This window comes from Melospiza georgiana, chromosome 7, assembly GCF_028018845.1.
Source record: "Melospiza georgiana isolate bMelGeo1 chromosome 7, bMelGeo1.pri, whole genome shotgun sequence".
NCBI classification, from domain to species: Eukaryota; Metazoa; Chordata; class Aves; order Passeriformes; family Passerellidae; genus Melospiza; species Melospiza georgiana.
This window is the reverse complement of record NC_080436.1, coordinates 11,451,034-11,466,644: the sequence shown is the minus strand read 5'-3', so window position 1 is coordinate 11,466,644 and position 15,611 is coordinate 11,451,034. Positions and strand designations below refer to the sequence as shown.

The 15,611-nt window shown below is 46.8% G+C and overlaps 1 protein-coding gene across 1 annotated transcript in view; it reads left to right on the top strand.

The window, feature by feature from the left end:
* The first annotated feature begins 638 nt into the window (after positions 1 to 638).
* TMEFF2 (transmembrane protein with EGF like and two follistatin like domains 2) overlaps positions 639 to 15,611 on the top strand; it is a 125,409-nt gene continuing 110,436 nt past the window's right edge. Inside the window, exons 1-4 of the mRNA XM_058027435.1 lie at positions 639 to 899; positions 2,260 to 2,369; positions 8,151 to 8,280; positions 11,017 to 11,043. Of these exons, the coding sequence (XP_057883418.1) occupies positions 719 to 899; positions 2,260 to 2,369; positions 8,151 to 8,280; positions 11,017 to 11,043 (448 nt within the window). The 5' untranslated portion in view covers positions 639 to 718. The remainder of the gene's footprint in view (positions 900 to 2,259; positions 2,370 to 8,150; positions 8,281 to 11,016; positions 11,044 to 15,611) is intronic.

Sequence of the window (15,611 nt, the reverse complement as noted above, 5' to 3'; positions counted from 1 at the left end):
CCGGGCGTGTGCGGTGCGTGTGCCCGGAGAGTGTCACGGATGTCCCTGCCCGCGGGCGCGCTTGCCACCTGCGGCTCGGCGCCGGCCGGGGCGGTGCGCGCACATGTCTGGGCGCGGAGAGGCGCGGAGCTGCCCGGCCCGCGCCCCGTCGGGGCCGGGGCATCCCCGCAGCCGGCGGGACGGCGGCCCGGGCGCAGGGGTGCGGAGCGCCGCCCGCTGCCCGCGCTGTCGCCGCCGCCGGCGCTGCCCGGCCCGGCCCTGCGCTGCCCTGCCCCGGGCGCTGCCGCGGGGCGCAGCGGCTCCGCCGGCCCCGCCCGCCGGGCCCCGCATCCCGCTCGGCCAATGGGGGCGGCGCGGCGGCGCACGTGACGCGGCGGGCCGGGACCTGCTGCTTCCCCCGCGCAGAGGGATGCGGGCGGCAGAGCGGGGCAGGCGGCGGCGGCGGCGGCTGCGCGGCGGCGGCCCCTCCGCGCCCTCCCCCCGCTCCCCGCCGCCCGGCCCCTATGGCAGCTGCTCCCCGCCCCGCCGCCGCCCGCACCCCCGCGCCGCCCCGCCGGGCTCCGCCGCTCGCCCCAGCGTAGCGCCCGGCCGCCGCTCGCTGACCCGCTGCCGCCGCCGGCCGGGGCCCCGGGATGCCCAGCGGCCCCGCCGCCCGTCCCTGCCGCCCGCCGCGCCGCCCGGGGGGCACGCCGCTGCCGGAGAGTTGAGTTAGGAAGTCATGGTGCCCTGGGAGCCCTCCCCGCCCCGGCAGTGCGGCGGCGGCGGCTGGACGCTCTGCGACTGCTGCTGCTGGCTGCTGCTGCCCGCCGTGCTGCTCGTCCTCGCCCGCCCCGACAAGCTGGCGGCCTTCCCTACCTCCTTAAGCGACTGCCAGACGCCCACCGGCTGGAACTGCTCCGGTAAGCACCGGAGCGCCCCGCGCCCGGGCCCCGCCGTGCCCCGCCGGGCGCTCGGAGTTGCGCGGACGAGCCCGGGGGATGCAACTTCAGAGGGTGATGCCGCGTCCCGTTGAATGCACGGGAACAGCGAAGGCTAAAAGTGCCGGGCGTCGGGGCTCGCCGCCGTTCCCGGTGCGATCGCAGCCCCCGGGGCCCCGCTTGCCCCTCACTCCGCGGTGCCGGGCGCGGCAGCCGCGCCCTCCGCCGGTGCGGGAGGCTCGCCGGGCACAGAGAGAGAGCCCCGGCCCCGCCGAGCGCGGCTCCGCGCTGGAACGGGGCACTCGCGGCGGCTGCGGGAGCCGGGCCCGCGTGTGCGCATCCTGCGGGCGGCTGCTGCCGTGCGCACCCAGCCGAGAGCGGATCGGGGCAGCCACACCGGGAACCCGCTGCCCGAGCCCTAAAGTCGGGCTGACCTTTGTAACGGGTTTCCTATGCTGGTCAGCAGCCGGTCCTTCTCCGATACCGCAAATAATTCGGGAATTAGACTGTGGTAGCCTTCTAAGGGGAAGAGCGTTATTTGGGGTACTGCGTGGATCGCACATGACGTGTTAGATCGGGGGGAATTTGCGCTGTGAGCTCTTCGTTTTAAACATACAGCGATACGGTTAAGAGCGGTCGGATGTTTCTTAAAAAAATCAATGGATTCAGATCTTAATGGGTTTGGAGTCTGATATAGCTGTTTTGCTTAGTGTCTTGCCACTCGCTGTTGGAGTGGGAAGTCAGCTAGCGAAATCTGAAATTCATGCTTGTATTCGTGAACTGAATGTTCAGTCAGATCTGTTGGTTTTTCCTGGAGAATATGAAGGCGAAGAGCTCGGTTCACTCAGCGGCTCGTGGGGAACCTGGCACTTCTCCTGTTAACTTAGAGGTCATCAATCTTCATTGGGATCAGGCAGACCATCACAGAAAACACACAGCCTGTTTGTCTTTATTATTGGGGGCTTTGTTGTGTCATGGGCTGGAGAAATTCCGATTTGGACTTTTGTCCAACAGATTTGTGATCGGATGGGGATAAGTTGATGACATTTCCAACCCAGAGCCATGAAATAGCATAATTACCGGGTGACTTTTGAGGAAACCGAGTCCGTGAAATGGGAAAAAAAGTGTGTGAGGTAGTGGGGAATAAGAACTGAGAGAAACATCGAGGGAGAAACAAGAGGAAAAGTGAAAAGCTGAGGACAGGGAAGGACAAAAGGAGATCTGGACTCTGTCAGTTTCATCAACAAGGTTACTGTGCTGTGTGCACTAAAACGCAATCATCCCATATTGTTCCTCTTGCTAGACCAAAGCTGACTTCTTTTTTCCTCTCTTTACATTTGAGGTTACGATGACAGAGAAAATGATCTCTTTCTCTGCGACACCAATACCTGTAAATTTGATGGGGAGTGTTTAAGGATTGGAGACAGTGTGACTTGTGTCTGTCAGTTCAAGGTAAGAAGATTGATATTTCGTTCTCTAATTCACTAATGAGAATACAAATCAAGGATCTGCCTTTATAACCTATCACTTGGCAATTTATTTCTCTATGTGCAGAGAAGTTAGAGGGCAAACCAGGCTGTGTGTATAAAAGCTGGCAGGAGAACCAACTGGTGTCAAGAAGACATAAGTTTCTCTGGGAAAATGCAGATGCTGTGGCTTTAAATGTCCCTTTGGGTCTGCAGTTTCAGGTTGTGCATTTCTGATTTTTCATTCCTGCCCTTTTAACGAGGATTTAGAGTCCTTTCTAAATTCATTTCTGATACAGATCATGGCTTATTGTATTCGGAGTTCTGATCTAGTTAAAGAAATGGATCTGTAATGTGCTTATGCAATATTTTCAGGAAGGGCTGCATAGTGACAATGCTTCTGCCTGTTTATCTGCCCAGCTGATCAGATTAAGGAGCAATCCCTCTGTTCCAAAATGATGAACTTCCTTTAGGTTTTATATAGTTTTAGGAGAGCTATTACTGAGTAGTAAGGGGTTTTCCTTCTATTTCTTCTCTCTTCCTTTCTCAGCTACATCTAAACCTCAGCCCTTCTCAAAGTCAGATGATTTCATTATGAAGGATTCCATTTAATGTTTTAGCTAACTCGCAGAACAGCTGGTCTTTAAATAATGACCTGAATAGAAACTGCACAAATTAAAGGAGTTTAAAGCATGTACCAGACCAGGGTTGTATGTGTGTTTATGCCCCAATGTTTTTCTGCATTTTAATGTGGATTGGTGAAGTTGTGAAACTTACAATGCTGATTTGAGTGTTTACAGTAGAGCAGGCCAAATAGTGCACAGCTCAAACTGGGCACATCTGTAAAGACTATGTTAATATTGAGCTTTCATAGACTATTCATGTTAAAGCATCGCAACTATAGTTTATATTTCTAGAGACAAATGTGCCTTTGGAGATAAAACCCAAGTGATAACTTCCTTCATTTTAAACAAGGAAGGAATTTTCTGTAATGAGAGCAAGACAGTAGTTCTTAAATGCTTGTGTTTCCCATGTTGGAAGGGAATTCATATTGACTGTGGGAGTCTTTTATTACATTTGGAGTTTGCATGCAATCAAATATTCAGCGTGAGAATGCTGTTTTGAGCATTTGCCTTGGCTCAGCATATGCAGTGATACACGGGTTGTGGTCTGGTCTGTTTTATCTTTCCAAGAAAAATCTGTAAGGCAGTAAAATGTCTGTGACTTGTCCCATTGCCTGCTGGTAAGCCAGGGCAGATGTTGTGCACTGAGTCTCAGGAGCTTAGAGCAGCCACTGAGGATGCTTGGGTCTTGTCTTTGGTCCCTGTTTGGTGTTGCCATTTGGAATAAAGCAGTGAACTCATAACCTGGAGGGTGCAAATTCCGATGTTGCCATTCGCAGGGAAGAAGGTGTTGGGAGCGCTGTTTTCCCAAGTCAGGGTGCTAATGCCTGGTGATTTGGGGTAAATGGAGGAAGGTAAACTTCTCCAGGCTGTGTGGTCCCCTCTTTGAGAGGTGAACAGTCTAAGTATGCTGGGTTTAGCAGTTCTGTAGGGGGCAGTTGAAACAGATTTAAGGAAATCAGGCAATTGGTATATGAATATGTAAATAACATCAAAATAATGAGTTGGGCAATTGTGGGCTGATCACTAGGAAATGGGTTGAAATCAACAGCAGTCTTTGGTTTCCCTGGCCTTTGGATCAGGCCCTGTAAACCTCAGAGCTCTTTGTTTGCAGTGGGCCCTGTGTGGAGCTGCAGGGCTGACTGTGACCTTGGAGGGCAGATTACCTGTGGCTGATGCTGTGCCAGCGCTGCCAAGGGCTGTGGTGCCGGGGGCTTCTGTAGCGAAACACAGCGCTTTGATACAGGCAGAGCTTGGGGGGATGTTAGCTGCTCTTGTAACATCAGTGGACACTGTGACAAGCCAAAAGGATATGCCACTGGAGTAGAAAATTAATTTCTAGTGTGGTGTCTGAGGCTGGCTAAGTGAAACAGAGATGGCCAGGTAACTTATGTCACAAGTAACGGGGACCCCAAACAGAATCCAGGGCTCTCATTTCAGTGACAGCTCTCTGAGGTGATAATGAGCACATCAGTAGCAGGCTCCTCATCACTGTAAGTGTGTTTTGTGTCTTCTTCATGAATTTGAGAGAATAGACAAGGATAGAGAGCTCATTTTGCCTTAGTACTGATGAAAAGTTCTGGGCTGACCAGCCTGTGTATTGAGGGGCTGAGAACATGGAAGTGGAGAGCAGGGCTTCTGCAGTCTTTGTTTAGGTTTGTTCAAACCAGAATTACAGATGCTTCATATCTGCCCAAGTGGAGTTAAAATGAATTTATTTTTATTTGAAAGGATGAATATGATCAGACTGCTCTGGAACATCCAAGTTAGGCTTCCAACCGTGGAGAGCCAGCGGGCAAGCACTGAGAGAGAGGTTCATATTGGCTGGTTCTCATTGTCACAGTCTACTGTGACAACTCTCAGTGAGACATGTATTTTATTGAAAAACACTGTGTCCCGCTCTGATCAGGAGATGCAGAGTCCCTGTGCAGGACAAGCCCAGACTTTGGTGCTGGCAGGGAAGGAAGGCTCCAGGACAGTGCTGGCTCCTGCAGGAGGGCTGAGCATGTGGGAAACCACCAACCCTTCCTTTCCTCAGACTCAGTGGGTCCAACAGAAGGGCTGTAGAGCTGTGCCAGCAGGCAGGAGCTTGGAGACATGGCTTGTTGGGTCTGTACCTGTTTGCCCAAAGCCATAGGTCTGGCAGCTGGGCTCTTCCCTCTGACATTTCATGAGGGTATCAAAAATATACTGGATATTTACATCAGTGTCTTTCCTCTTGAGTCACCAAGCCAGTGGACAGTCACTGGTTTCTATGGGAGGAAGGACTCCTGTTTTCATGCATGTTGAGTCTTCCACGTGCTTCAGTGTTTGTGGAGCTGCAGCATCACCTGTCCTGATGACCTGTTGGACATCACCTGTCCAACTTCCAGCTTTGTTATATTTCTAGAATATATTTTTGTGCTGCTTGGTTCAAGATGTGGGCGGCATTTTGGGAGTAGTTGATCCATGAAAGTAGGAGAAGGTCAAGCTTTTAACAGTGTTACCAGGAGGAGGAGTTACACAGGTTACAATTGCCTTTAGGAAACAAACCACCTGCTTTCAGCGCACAGCAGTGATCCAAAGGCTCCCAAAGATGGTTTGTCCCTGGCTGTGACAATGGGCACTGAAGGCTGCTCATGCTGAGGATGGCAGCCTTTGACTGGCACATGAGGGAGTTGCATGAGTCCATTTCCCTGCTCTACAGCTGTATGTTAAACACTGGCATGTGAGAGAGAAGTGAACTGTATGGCATTGTGCTGCTGGGTTTAGTGGGAGTTTTAACATGGATTTCCCTGAGGGCTTGCTCAGTCCTTACCTGGGGATGAATGATCATTCCTACATCTAGGGCCTGATCTAGTGAGCTCTAAACCAGTGACAAAAATATGTCACTAGACTGACATTCAACATGTGATACTCTCCAGCACTAGCAGGAGGTATTTTATGATTGTGATGAGCTATGAGCACAGGATTCAGCATGGGCAAACACAGGAGTCTGGCTCTAGTGGGTTAGGAACTGCCTGGTGACCAACATCACAGCCCTCTCATTGGTGGCCCTGTTTTCTTTCCTGGGTAACTTACTTTACAGTTTCCAGCTCAGAGCCAAGGCAGGATCCATATGGAAGATATCTCTCCCTTTGCTCCTTGTGCCTTTCCCATCTGAATCCTAGTTTTCCAAAGGTGCTGGTGGGAATAGTGGACTAATACTTCCTGGGATCCTGATGTCTCTTAAATGCATTTTAAAATTGGCCAACCTTTGGAGGAAGTTGCAGCCTAGCTCATAGCACTCCTCTGTGTGGATTGGGATCTCAGCATTTATGTGGGGCTGTCTGCCCTTTCAGATCTGCAGCTGAGTCCGTGTCAAAGATCATCCCTTGCTCTGGGTGAAAGCGACAGAGGAGTTGCCTTTGTGTTTCTCGGGCAGAAAAGTTGCCTCTCTGTTTCTTGGGCAAAGAATCCAACCTTGTTTCTACATGTAAGAAAGCCTGTTGAGATACTCCAGGCCAAATTCCTCACAAATCCTTGGGTGACGATCAGATATTACACCTAAGGCAAGCATGATTTGATGCTTCATGCTTTAAAAAATATGCACGATTGTGCTAATTGTCCTGGTTATGTATTCCAGATCAGCCTCTAGCAATTGCTGTTGAACTTCTGGATGAAGTTGGCATTTTAGGCTTGAAACGTTGCTCAGATTTGGAACATAATGGTGAAAATAGCCTAGAAACATTTTTAATCAACAGTTTAAAATCTCTGCATGGAGGAATCCTTCGTGAGGAGCAGAAGGAGAGGGTTTCTACTGTTGTGGCTGCTGTTTTTCTTCCTTGTGCTGTGGGAAGAGGGCGCTGGGGGTGGACAACATCTTGGGAAGATTGAAGAGAATACAATGCAAAAGGAAAATGTCATTTGTTTTGGCCCAATCAAAATGTCACTCTGACCAACTATGAATAATTTCTTGGCAGCTGCTCTGTGTGGAGGCCTGCAATTAATGCAATCTATGCAATTGTTTGTGTTAATCACTTCTGTAGTCATTCAGTTTAAAGCATTTTTGATGTTAATATCCCTGATATTTCAGTTCTGCGTGTTACATTGTGCCCAACAAACACACCTCAGACACATAATGGCACGATACAGCTAAATAGGATGTATGATTTCTTCTAAATTTTTACTTGGATTTAGGCAGAGGTGAGCATTTGTAAATAATAATTGTGATCATTCCATTTGTTCTAATTAAACAATGAGGCATACCAGGAGTAGGGTAATCATGAGATAATCATATCCCTGGTATAATTGCCATGTACTGGGCACATCCAAGTATTTCTAAGCCTCCAAGCATGATTATCTTGTGATAACTGCACCCCGTAGGTTGCCCAATTTTCAGTCTCAAATGAAATGATTATCTTTTTTAAATGAACGAGAAGGGGCAAAACTGTCTTCCAGTGGGACAGGAAATCAGGCAGAGCTCAGCAGGAGTCTGAGCCAAAGCAGGGGTGTGTGGTGTGAGAAACTTCTGCCCTGGCTGGGCTCGCTGCAGGGCTGCTGCTTCTGCCCACCGTGGGGAGGGCTTGGACCTTCGTGGAGCATCCCAGCTGCAGCCTGCCAGCAACTGAAGTGTCTGTGCAGAAAGAGGGGTGGGCTTGGATCGTTGGTGTCTCAGAAATAATTTCCCTCTGCCAGTCAGTGCTTGAACAGTCAGACACAGACTTGTGTGTGCAGACCTCCGTAGCACTGCAGGGGTGTGTGCAGGAGGAGGGGAAGAGAGAGCCTGCTCATTACTGTTTGTCTGGAGCCATCCAATGGAAACACAGCAGCTGTGGTTGCAGATGTGAGGAGTCATTTGCCCTGCCTATATTCCTTCCCTGGGAATGCCCCCTGCTCCTGCTGGCAGTCAGAGACCTCTCTGGGGCACTTACTAAACACTTCACCCATTCAGATTACCTTTCCCCTAATCTCTTCAAATCTGTTGTTTTTATTTTTTTCAAGTACCCCTTCCTCTCCCCAGTAGCTGTAAAGGAGAGAGAGGATTGTCAATGTCCCTCTCTGTTGTTTTCCCAGGCTTTTAATGCTGGCAGGGAGCAGGGGGTGTGTGTGGGGGCACCCCAATGGGTGCTGTGTCCCCTGTGCTCATGTGACTAACGCTGCTGCTCTCTGTCCCTTCCCATCAGTGCAACAATGACTACGTGCCCGTGTGCGGCTCCAATGGTGACACCTACCAGAACGAATGCTACTTGAAACAGGCTGCCTGCAAGCAGCAGAGTGAAATCCTGCTGGTGTCCGAGGGATCGTGTGCCACTGGTAGGTATAACTCACCCAGCCTGCCTGCCATGCCCCCAGGAAAATGGCAAGAACCATTTGCATTCTTGCTTTGAATTCATTGCTGGTTAATTTTTTGGGGGGCGTGAAAATTTGCTGCCATCCTTTCCTTTTAAGTACTTACTATAAGCTCACAGTTCCCGATACACTGTACCCCTGGCACTGTTTGGAAGAGTTCAGCAGAGAAGTAGATTTGTTTTTTAATTTGTGTCTTGTGCTCCTGATCATCCTGTGCCCTGTCTACACTTCTGAGCTGCTAGGACAAGTGAACTGGTAGCAGATTAAGTGAGCAGATGTCTGATAAATGGGCATCTGGATTACCACAAACCTCTCCATAATCTGGAGAGAGAGAGAGCTGGAGCATTATTGCCTGCAATCCAGTTCCTTAGGTTTTTCCTTATCCTTGAAGGGCCAGATCCCCAGCTGGTATGATTCAACAGAGCACTGCCTGTAATGAGTCCTGCCAATTTATACCAGCTGAGGATTTAGTCCAAAGCACACATAATGAGCAGGTCTGTGCCACAGGTGTTTTGTTCTGGGCTTGAGGAAACTGAATGGCATGTGAGACAGCTTTGCTCAACTCTGAGCCTTGTGAGCTGTTTATATCTCAGCTTGTATGAAAACAGCCAGAAAGGTGAATGAGCAAAATCTGCCAGGAAAACCCAGTTGCTTATGTGCAGGAGTTCTTGATGTTTTTCTTTCGTGCTTGGTATCTGTTAGAGGTGGGCAGTGAAGTTAACTTGAAAAGAGCAGGAGTAAGCCTTTGTTCTTGAGAGAGTTCTTTAAACTTAAAGCAGAATTTTTTCTTGGCTGAGGATGGAGGAGTCAATAAAAAGTACATTAGACAAACTTTTTTCAGTGCTGTAATTTCATGTTTCATACACCTGAGAGAAAATAAACTCCTTTCTCTGGAAATGTTGTTCTTCTCTGAAGCTGTTACCTGACAATTTTCCAGAAGAAAAAAACATATGCTGCAATTTTTTTGTCCATAAATTGGTATTAAATGGAGCTTGGGCTGACAAAACCTACTGTGATGTAGGATTTGTTCAACTTAGGAAATTCTCTCAGCACAGCAACCGGTCTTCTTGGTTCAAACTTTTTGATTAAAGAGATAATTTCAGCACATTACTACAACTTTTCTGAAACTTATTTGCCTGCTGGCAATGACTGTGTTGGCAGTTGTCTTTGAAACACATTGTGGATTTCAGAAACAGAAGAGAAGGAAAGAGAAGATATTTTCCTTCTTGCTCAAGGTCTTTGGTCTCTTCTTCCTTTTCCCAAGGAGGAGCTCAGTGGAGAAGGGAACAGCCATTTTCCTTAGGTTTTCCCAATGGGATGGGGCAGAGAGAGAAGGTGCTGAAGAGCCCCCAGCAGGGGCCTGGGCTTTGGGGGAAGTGTCAGTGAGCACCCTTCTGGCCCTGCCTGGTGGGCTCTGGGCCCTGCAGGGCAGAGGAGAAGGAGGGACACCAAGTCCTTTTGTGCAGAGAGCCAGGTACCGTGGGAGCTCACTGTGGCAGGAGCTGCTCCTTTCTTTTTGTGTGCTGGGGACATGGGGCACACCTGGACAAGCAAAGCTTCCCAGAGCCATGGGGGCACTGCAGTGCACACCTTTCTTTCCTCAGTATCTCATTTGGGAAAGAGCATCAGGAACAAAGGATCAGATCAGGAGAATTTAGGACATGGTCACTGGGAAAACACTGTTATTTCTGTTCCCTTTTTCAGCCACCTTTTGCAGCTGTCCTTTGCAGCCTTGCTGAATAAATCTACCATTTGAAGCAATTCTTACAACCAGTTATTTAGCAAAGATTTTCCTTTTCTTTCTTAGTTTAGAGCAGCGATGGCATGTGCAAGTTCAGATCCACCAGACCTCCCTGTCAGTAAATGAGATCTAACAGTTGCCAGGATGCTTTGATCCCAAAGCAACTATTCCAAACTCTTTCTGTTCATCTTGATGCTGATAATTGTGTAACTCTTCCACCAAGGGGAAGGATAGGATGGCAGCCTCCCTCCCTTCCCTGCAGAAGAAACTCCTAGGCATTATTTTTGGTAGCCCTGTGTGTGTGCATTTCCGTGCTTTGCCTTGCTTAGAAACTTTCTTACTGCAGCTCTGGGCTTGGCAATTTTGTGGTGTTGCACTTTCTAAATTTGTGACTCTCATCATTCCAGGCAACAAAATGTCAAGTAGAGGAAAAAGAAAGCACTCAGTTTTGAAACTCAGGAACAACCTTGAGAAAAATGGCACTTTAATAATTTATCTGAAGACTTTGAATAATAGTAATGTAATGATTTATTCCAACTAGTTAGAATTTAATGAGATGTCCTGTTTCCTAAAGATAATGATACAAATTTACAAATGGGTTTAAAATTTCTCCTTGGTGAGGATTTAGTAGTGACCAACTGGAGTAACTTTTTACTGCTGTTGGGAGCAAAGATTTATCAGTCTAAGTACAAAAAAACGAGGTAGAGACTTCTAAAGGCATTGCATTATTCTGTGGCTTATTTTATTTTCATCTGATAGAGAGACTTTAAAGAAAAAAAACCAGAGACACGAGAAAGATGGCTTGAGTGAATTACATTCAGATTAGATCTCAATAATTTACCCAGGGATGCCATCAAAGGCAAGGTACACTGTAGTGCGCTTCACTGAAGCCTTGCTTTGCATGCTCCCAGCACATACTGGAGCACATGAATATAAATTCCTTTCTGTTCTTTTCTCAGATGCTGGCTCAGGATCTGGGGACGGAGGTAAGAGCCCTCTTTTATTATCTTGTTCTTATGTGTGCACACAGTGTCTTCCACAATTTGAGATTGTAAGTGGATACACTTTGCAATCTAAGTTGTTGCGCTACATACTGTCTTTTGTTCAGCTCTGTCTTTGAAAAAAGTGGTATTATGCATTTCAGTCAAGCTGGAACCTAATCATGACATGCTGTTTTCTAGGGAAATTCAGAAAGCTGTGTTACTTCTAATAGGACTTGGAATTATTCATAGGTTGTGCTAGGAGCTCTATCTCCATCTACTGTTACAGTTGCACTCATTTGTTTTATGTTTAGGATAATATTTCTTTTGTTTTTAAAACATGAGCCAAACCCTTGGCTCCTCCTCACTGGAGGATTCAAGCCAAATATTTTGTGGTAGAAGAGAGCATTCTTTCAAAGATATGAAGAAATGTCACAGGGAAAGAACAATGTGTTTTGATAAGAACAGCAACAGCAAAACAGAACGTGAAAATAGCCTGAGCCCTTTGTGGCATATGGGGATACTGTAAAATGTGGGCAAACTAGCATTTGAGTAGGGGCTTGTTTTATTGGATTTTGGGTTTTTTCCCCTTATTTCTTGGTGCAGTCAAGATGGATTAGCTTGTCTGACATCAGTCCTTCTTGGAAATATAAGTGTTGGGTTTGGGTAGTGCCCTGCCTTGGGGTAGGAGTGTGATTTTGGGGCTGGTAGGTCCTTCTCTGGGGGTCAGGGCTAGTGTGGGTAGCTGGGGAAGGCTGTCCTGGAGAGTTCCCCTGGCAGGGAAGGGCAAGGCCAGCATCAGGGGCAAGGCTGCTGGGGCAGCCACCTGGAGCTGGACCAGCTTTTGGTGTGACACTGAGAGCAGGGCTGGGCTCAGACCTGGTTTTATGGCTACTCCTGGATGGATTCAGGTTTTTCAAATACAATCATGTTGCTTGGCAAAGTACCCCCTATTCCTTGTTTGATTTTTGTAACCAGGAATCAGTGAGTGCAGTGTGTATGGAAGGTATTATTTTACCTGTGAGGTGGCCAACAACATGAGCATGAGGCACTTCAAGGGTCTGATTTTCTGACATCACACTCAGGCTGCTTTCTGGAACTCAGGGCACTTCAAGATGCTTCAAATCTGGCTCCCCAAAAACTGCAATGTGAAATACTGCTAGTTTTTCCACCTATTCCTATTTTACTCTAACGTTCTTTTAGATTCTTTTTAAACCATTACACCAGAAAAATACCTTGTTCAGTGCTTACTAGAAATCTACTATTTGATTTATATGTACAATAGGGTTTTCACACCTATGGTCAATAAATTTGTTTTTCAAATGAAGTTGCACTAAGTTCATCATGCATGTACTAGGGAAGACAGATAAAGTTTTCAGTTTGTTTTGTAACTGAGGAGATGGGAAAACAAAGTTGGCCACTGTCTGAAAATAATGAATTCCATTCTCAGAAAGCATAGGAGTTTAAAGGCATGATTTCCAAAGACTTCCATTTCAGAAGCTCAGGTTGATAGACAATGAGCAGAGCAGGGCCTTGGGATGACTGTGCAGGTAGTAAGGAAGCAGATTTAGGAAGGAGACAGAACCAAGTTGGTACATGTGTTTAAAGGTCTACAAAGCTGCCTTGTATTATTCATGATTTAGTAGGCAGCTATGGCTGTTCTTGAAGTACAAAAGTATATTTATGTGCCCAAAGAAGCTAAATCCAGACAAGTAAATGTTGTCACTACATCACTCTTTACTAGACATGGTTTTGTTGTAAAAGCTGTAATAAATTTTGGATGTCATCACAGTAAGTCTTGTGAAATCCACTCCAGCAGTCATGAGTGGGACGTGTTCCTATGAGAAGCCAGAGGTCTTAGTCAATCTTCTGTGGTTTCTGATTTTTCTTGAATTGTTTTTTCTTTCTTGTGCTTCTCCAAGGAGTCTTGGTTAACAGAATAACCGGGCAGCATCCTTCTTGAGCAAAACTCCTGCCATTGGGATGGTCCCAGCCAGCCAGCTGTGAGATAAGGGAACAAAATTTTCAACAGACTTGTATCTCATGGTTGGATTTCTTTGCTCTGATGAGGTACATCTAGCAAGAAATGAACTCAGCTTGTGCTTTTCTGGTTCTTAGAACATGGCAAGTTTCCAGCTTCGAGGTGCTTTCCCCCATGACTGACACCAGTTCAGCTCCCAGTGCTGCTCCTCCTTCAGTGGAGTTGTCACATGGAAAGTGTAATTGCTGGAGGGCTCAGAAATAGCTGGGAAGGGGTTGGTGTGAGGGACAGATGTAGATAAGCACACCATGTGGTCATGCAAGCCTCCTTTTCTCAGGAAATTGGTCAGAGCATGAACAAAACAGCCAGGGGCTGTGTTTTGGTGCCATATTTTCCATGTAGGTGTTCCCATCTGGGTTTGCAGGGAAGTCTTCTCAATTCACTATGTAGGATTTGGGGTTTTTTTGCTTTCCTGTCATGGATGCTGAGATCAGAGGGGTCTCAGTTTTTCAGCACTTAAATGATCCTGAGGGCTTTCCAGAGGTGATTTAATCCTCCTTTATGCAGCAATAACATACAAAAGTCCCCTTATTTGTAAAGTGATGAGGGAATCTTAATCACATTTGATTACTGAGCCTTCAGCACACACTTTTGGGGATATCCAGTAGATGGGTAGGACAGTAGGTGTTCAAATTTCTTACTGTAGAAGACATTTTCCCCTGTAAATGAAGATGAAAAATGCAGAATCAAGAGCCATTTCAGTGTTTTGATTGCAGAAGCTGGGAGTGTGGTGTGGAATTATTTAAAAACCCACATCCCAGAAAGATACTAATCAGAAAGCCAGAAAGGATGAATGTGAAAGACTTTATACAGAGAGTAATTTAAAGAGATTCCATTCATTTTCATCTATGCCGTTCTCTAGACAACTGGGTTTTTTTAGAACCCAATGATTCATGTTTTGGTCTTGAGCAGCTTTATAATGAATTCTTGCTCGTTTCCTGGCTTCCTTCTAACAGCAACAAACTCAAGATGCAGTATTTCATTATAGCTCTTAATGGGCTAAGAACATCTCTCCTCGGTTTCATTTTCACACTGAGCACTCCTTTGCCCTGCCTGCATTGTCTGCACTCCCAGCTCTGTTGATTGGCTTTCATTCACAGTCTGGTGGATGCACTGAAGGTGACTGTCACCCTGGGTGTTGCTGTGACCCCCAGCAGGGCAGTGCAGAAGCACCTACCTTGAATCCATTTCAGAGCCTTCTTCAATTTCCATTCAAGTCCTAATGACTTCAGTGGGAATTCTGTGGGGCCTTGGGTACACAGATCTTATCCTAGCTTGATTTTTATGTTAATTCTTTATGATCTAGACTAAGGTAAAATAAAAATAAACCAACCAAACGAGTGATAATTCATCAATATCATCATCATCATTTATTTTACAGTAGCATCTAGAGGTGCTAATTCTAAGATTAGGATTCCAGGATGGTACACCCTGACACTGTGAAGCACTTCTTCACAGTAGGGGAGAGAATAAAAACTGTGAAGCAGAGCCTGGATATTCAAGTTGGGCAAGGGCTGGAAGCTGCATCACATTCCAGTGTTTCAATTGGGAATAGCACATGTTGCTTCAGAGCCAGCCCAGGGCTGGGGCTTTGTAGCCCCAGTGTTTGTCAGCAAGCCCATGTGACACCCAGAAAGAATCAGAGATTATACTGCTCCTAAACTTATTCCTGATCTGTTAGACAAACCTGAAAGGCAACAACCTTACAAGACACCTTCTTTTCCCCCTCTCTCTGCCTCTCTTGCTCTGTGTGTGTATTTTAAGGATGAGCGTGCCTTGTTTGTTTGTTCATTCTTTCAATTTATCCCTTCAATCTTAGCCAGAAAAAAATGAAGCCCTGCAGCTTTTTGTAGGTGCCAACATGTAGATTTAATGATAGATTTGGTATTCTGGTCTGCCTTTCCTGTTGACTTAGAGATGTGTGAATAAACACATACATATTATAAATCTATATGGAGCAGCAGTCATCTTGAAACACTAACCCAGAGAAAACAGGCAGGAAAAAAATTAACACTTTGCAGCCCATGTTATTTTTTTAAGGCAAACCATAATGCAGCATGTATATGCTTCTTTTTTTCCTTTAAACAATAGGTAAATGGCTACTTTGACCCAATTGCCTTTGCATTTTCTCTGTACTAGTTTTGAATGGCTTACTTGAATTCAGCAGCTCTGCTGCTTTTCCAGTGATTTCCCTTTCTGCTTTATTACAGTGTTGATTGATGGGCAGGGCTATGCAGAACACGCTGAATATTGCTGTAAACACTGTCCTGGCAATCACACTTGAGCCAAAATACACCATAAAACCTGGTGTATATTGGTTTGAACGAAGCAGTGTATAAAATGCAGTGCTGATAAACACACACATGCACACACGTTCTCAATATAGGGGAGAATATTCTGACTGTTCTAGTTTAACCTTGGAAAAAAAGGGAATTCATATTTTGAGCTACAGATTCTTTTGCTGGGTGTAATAGGTGATTCAAGCTTCTCTCATGTGAATTCAGACTCTCTGCTGACCCCACGTGCGATTGTC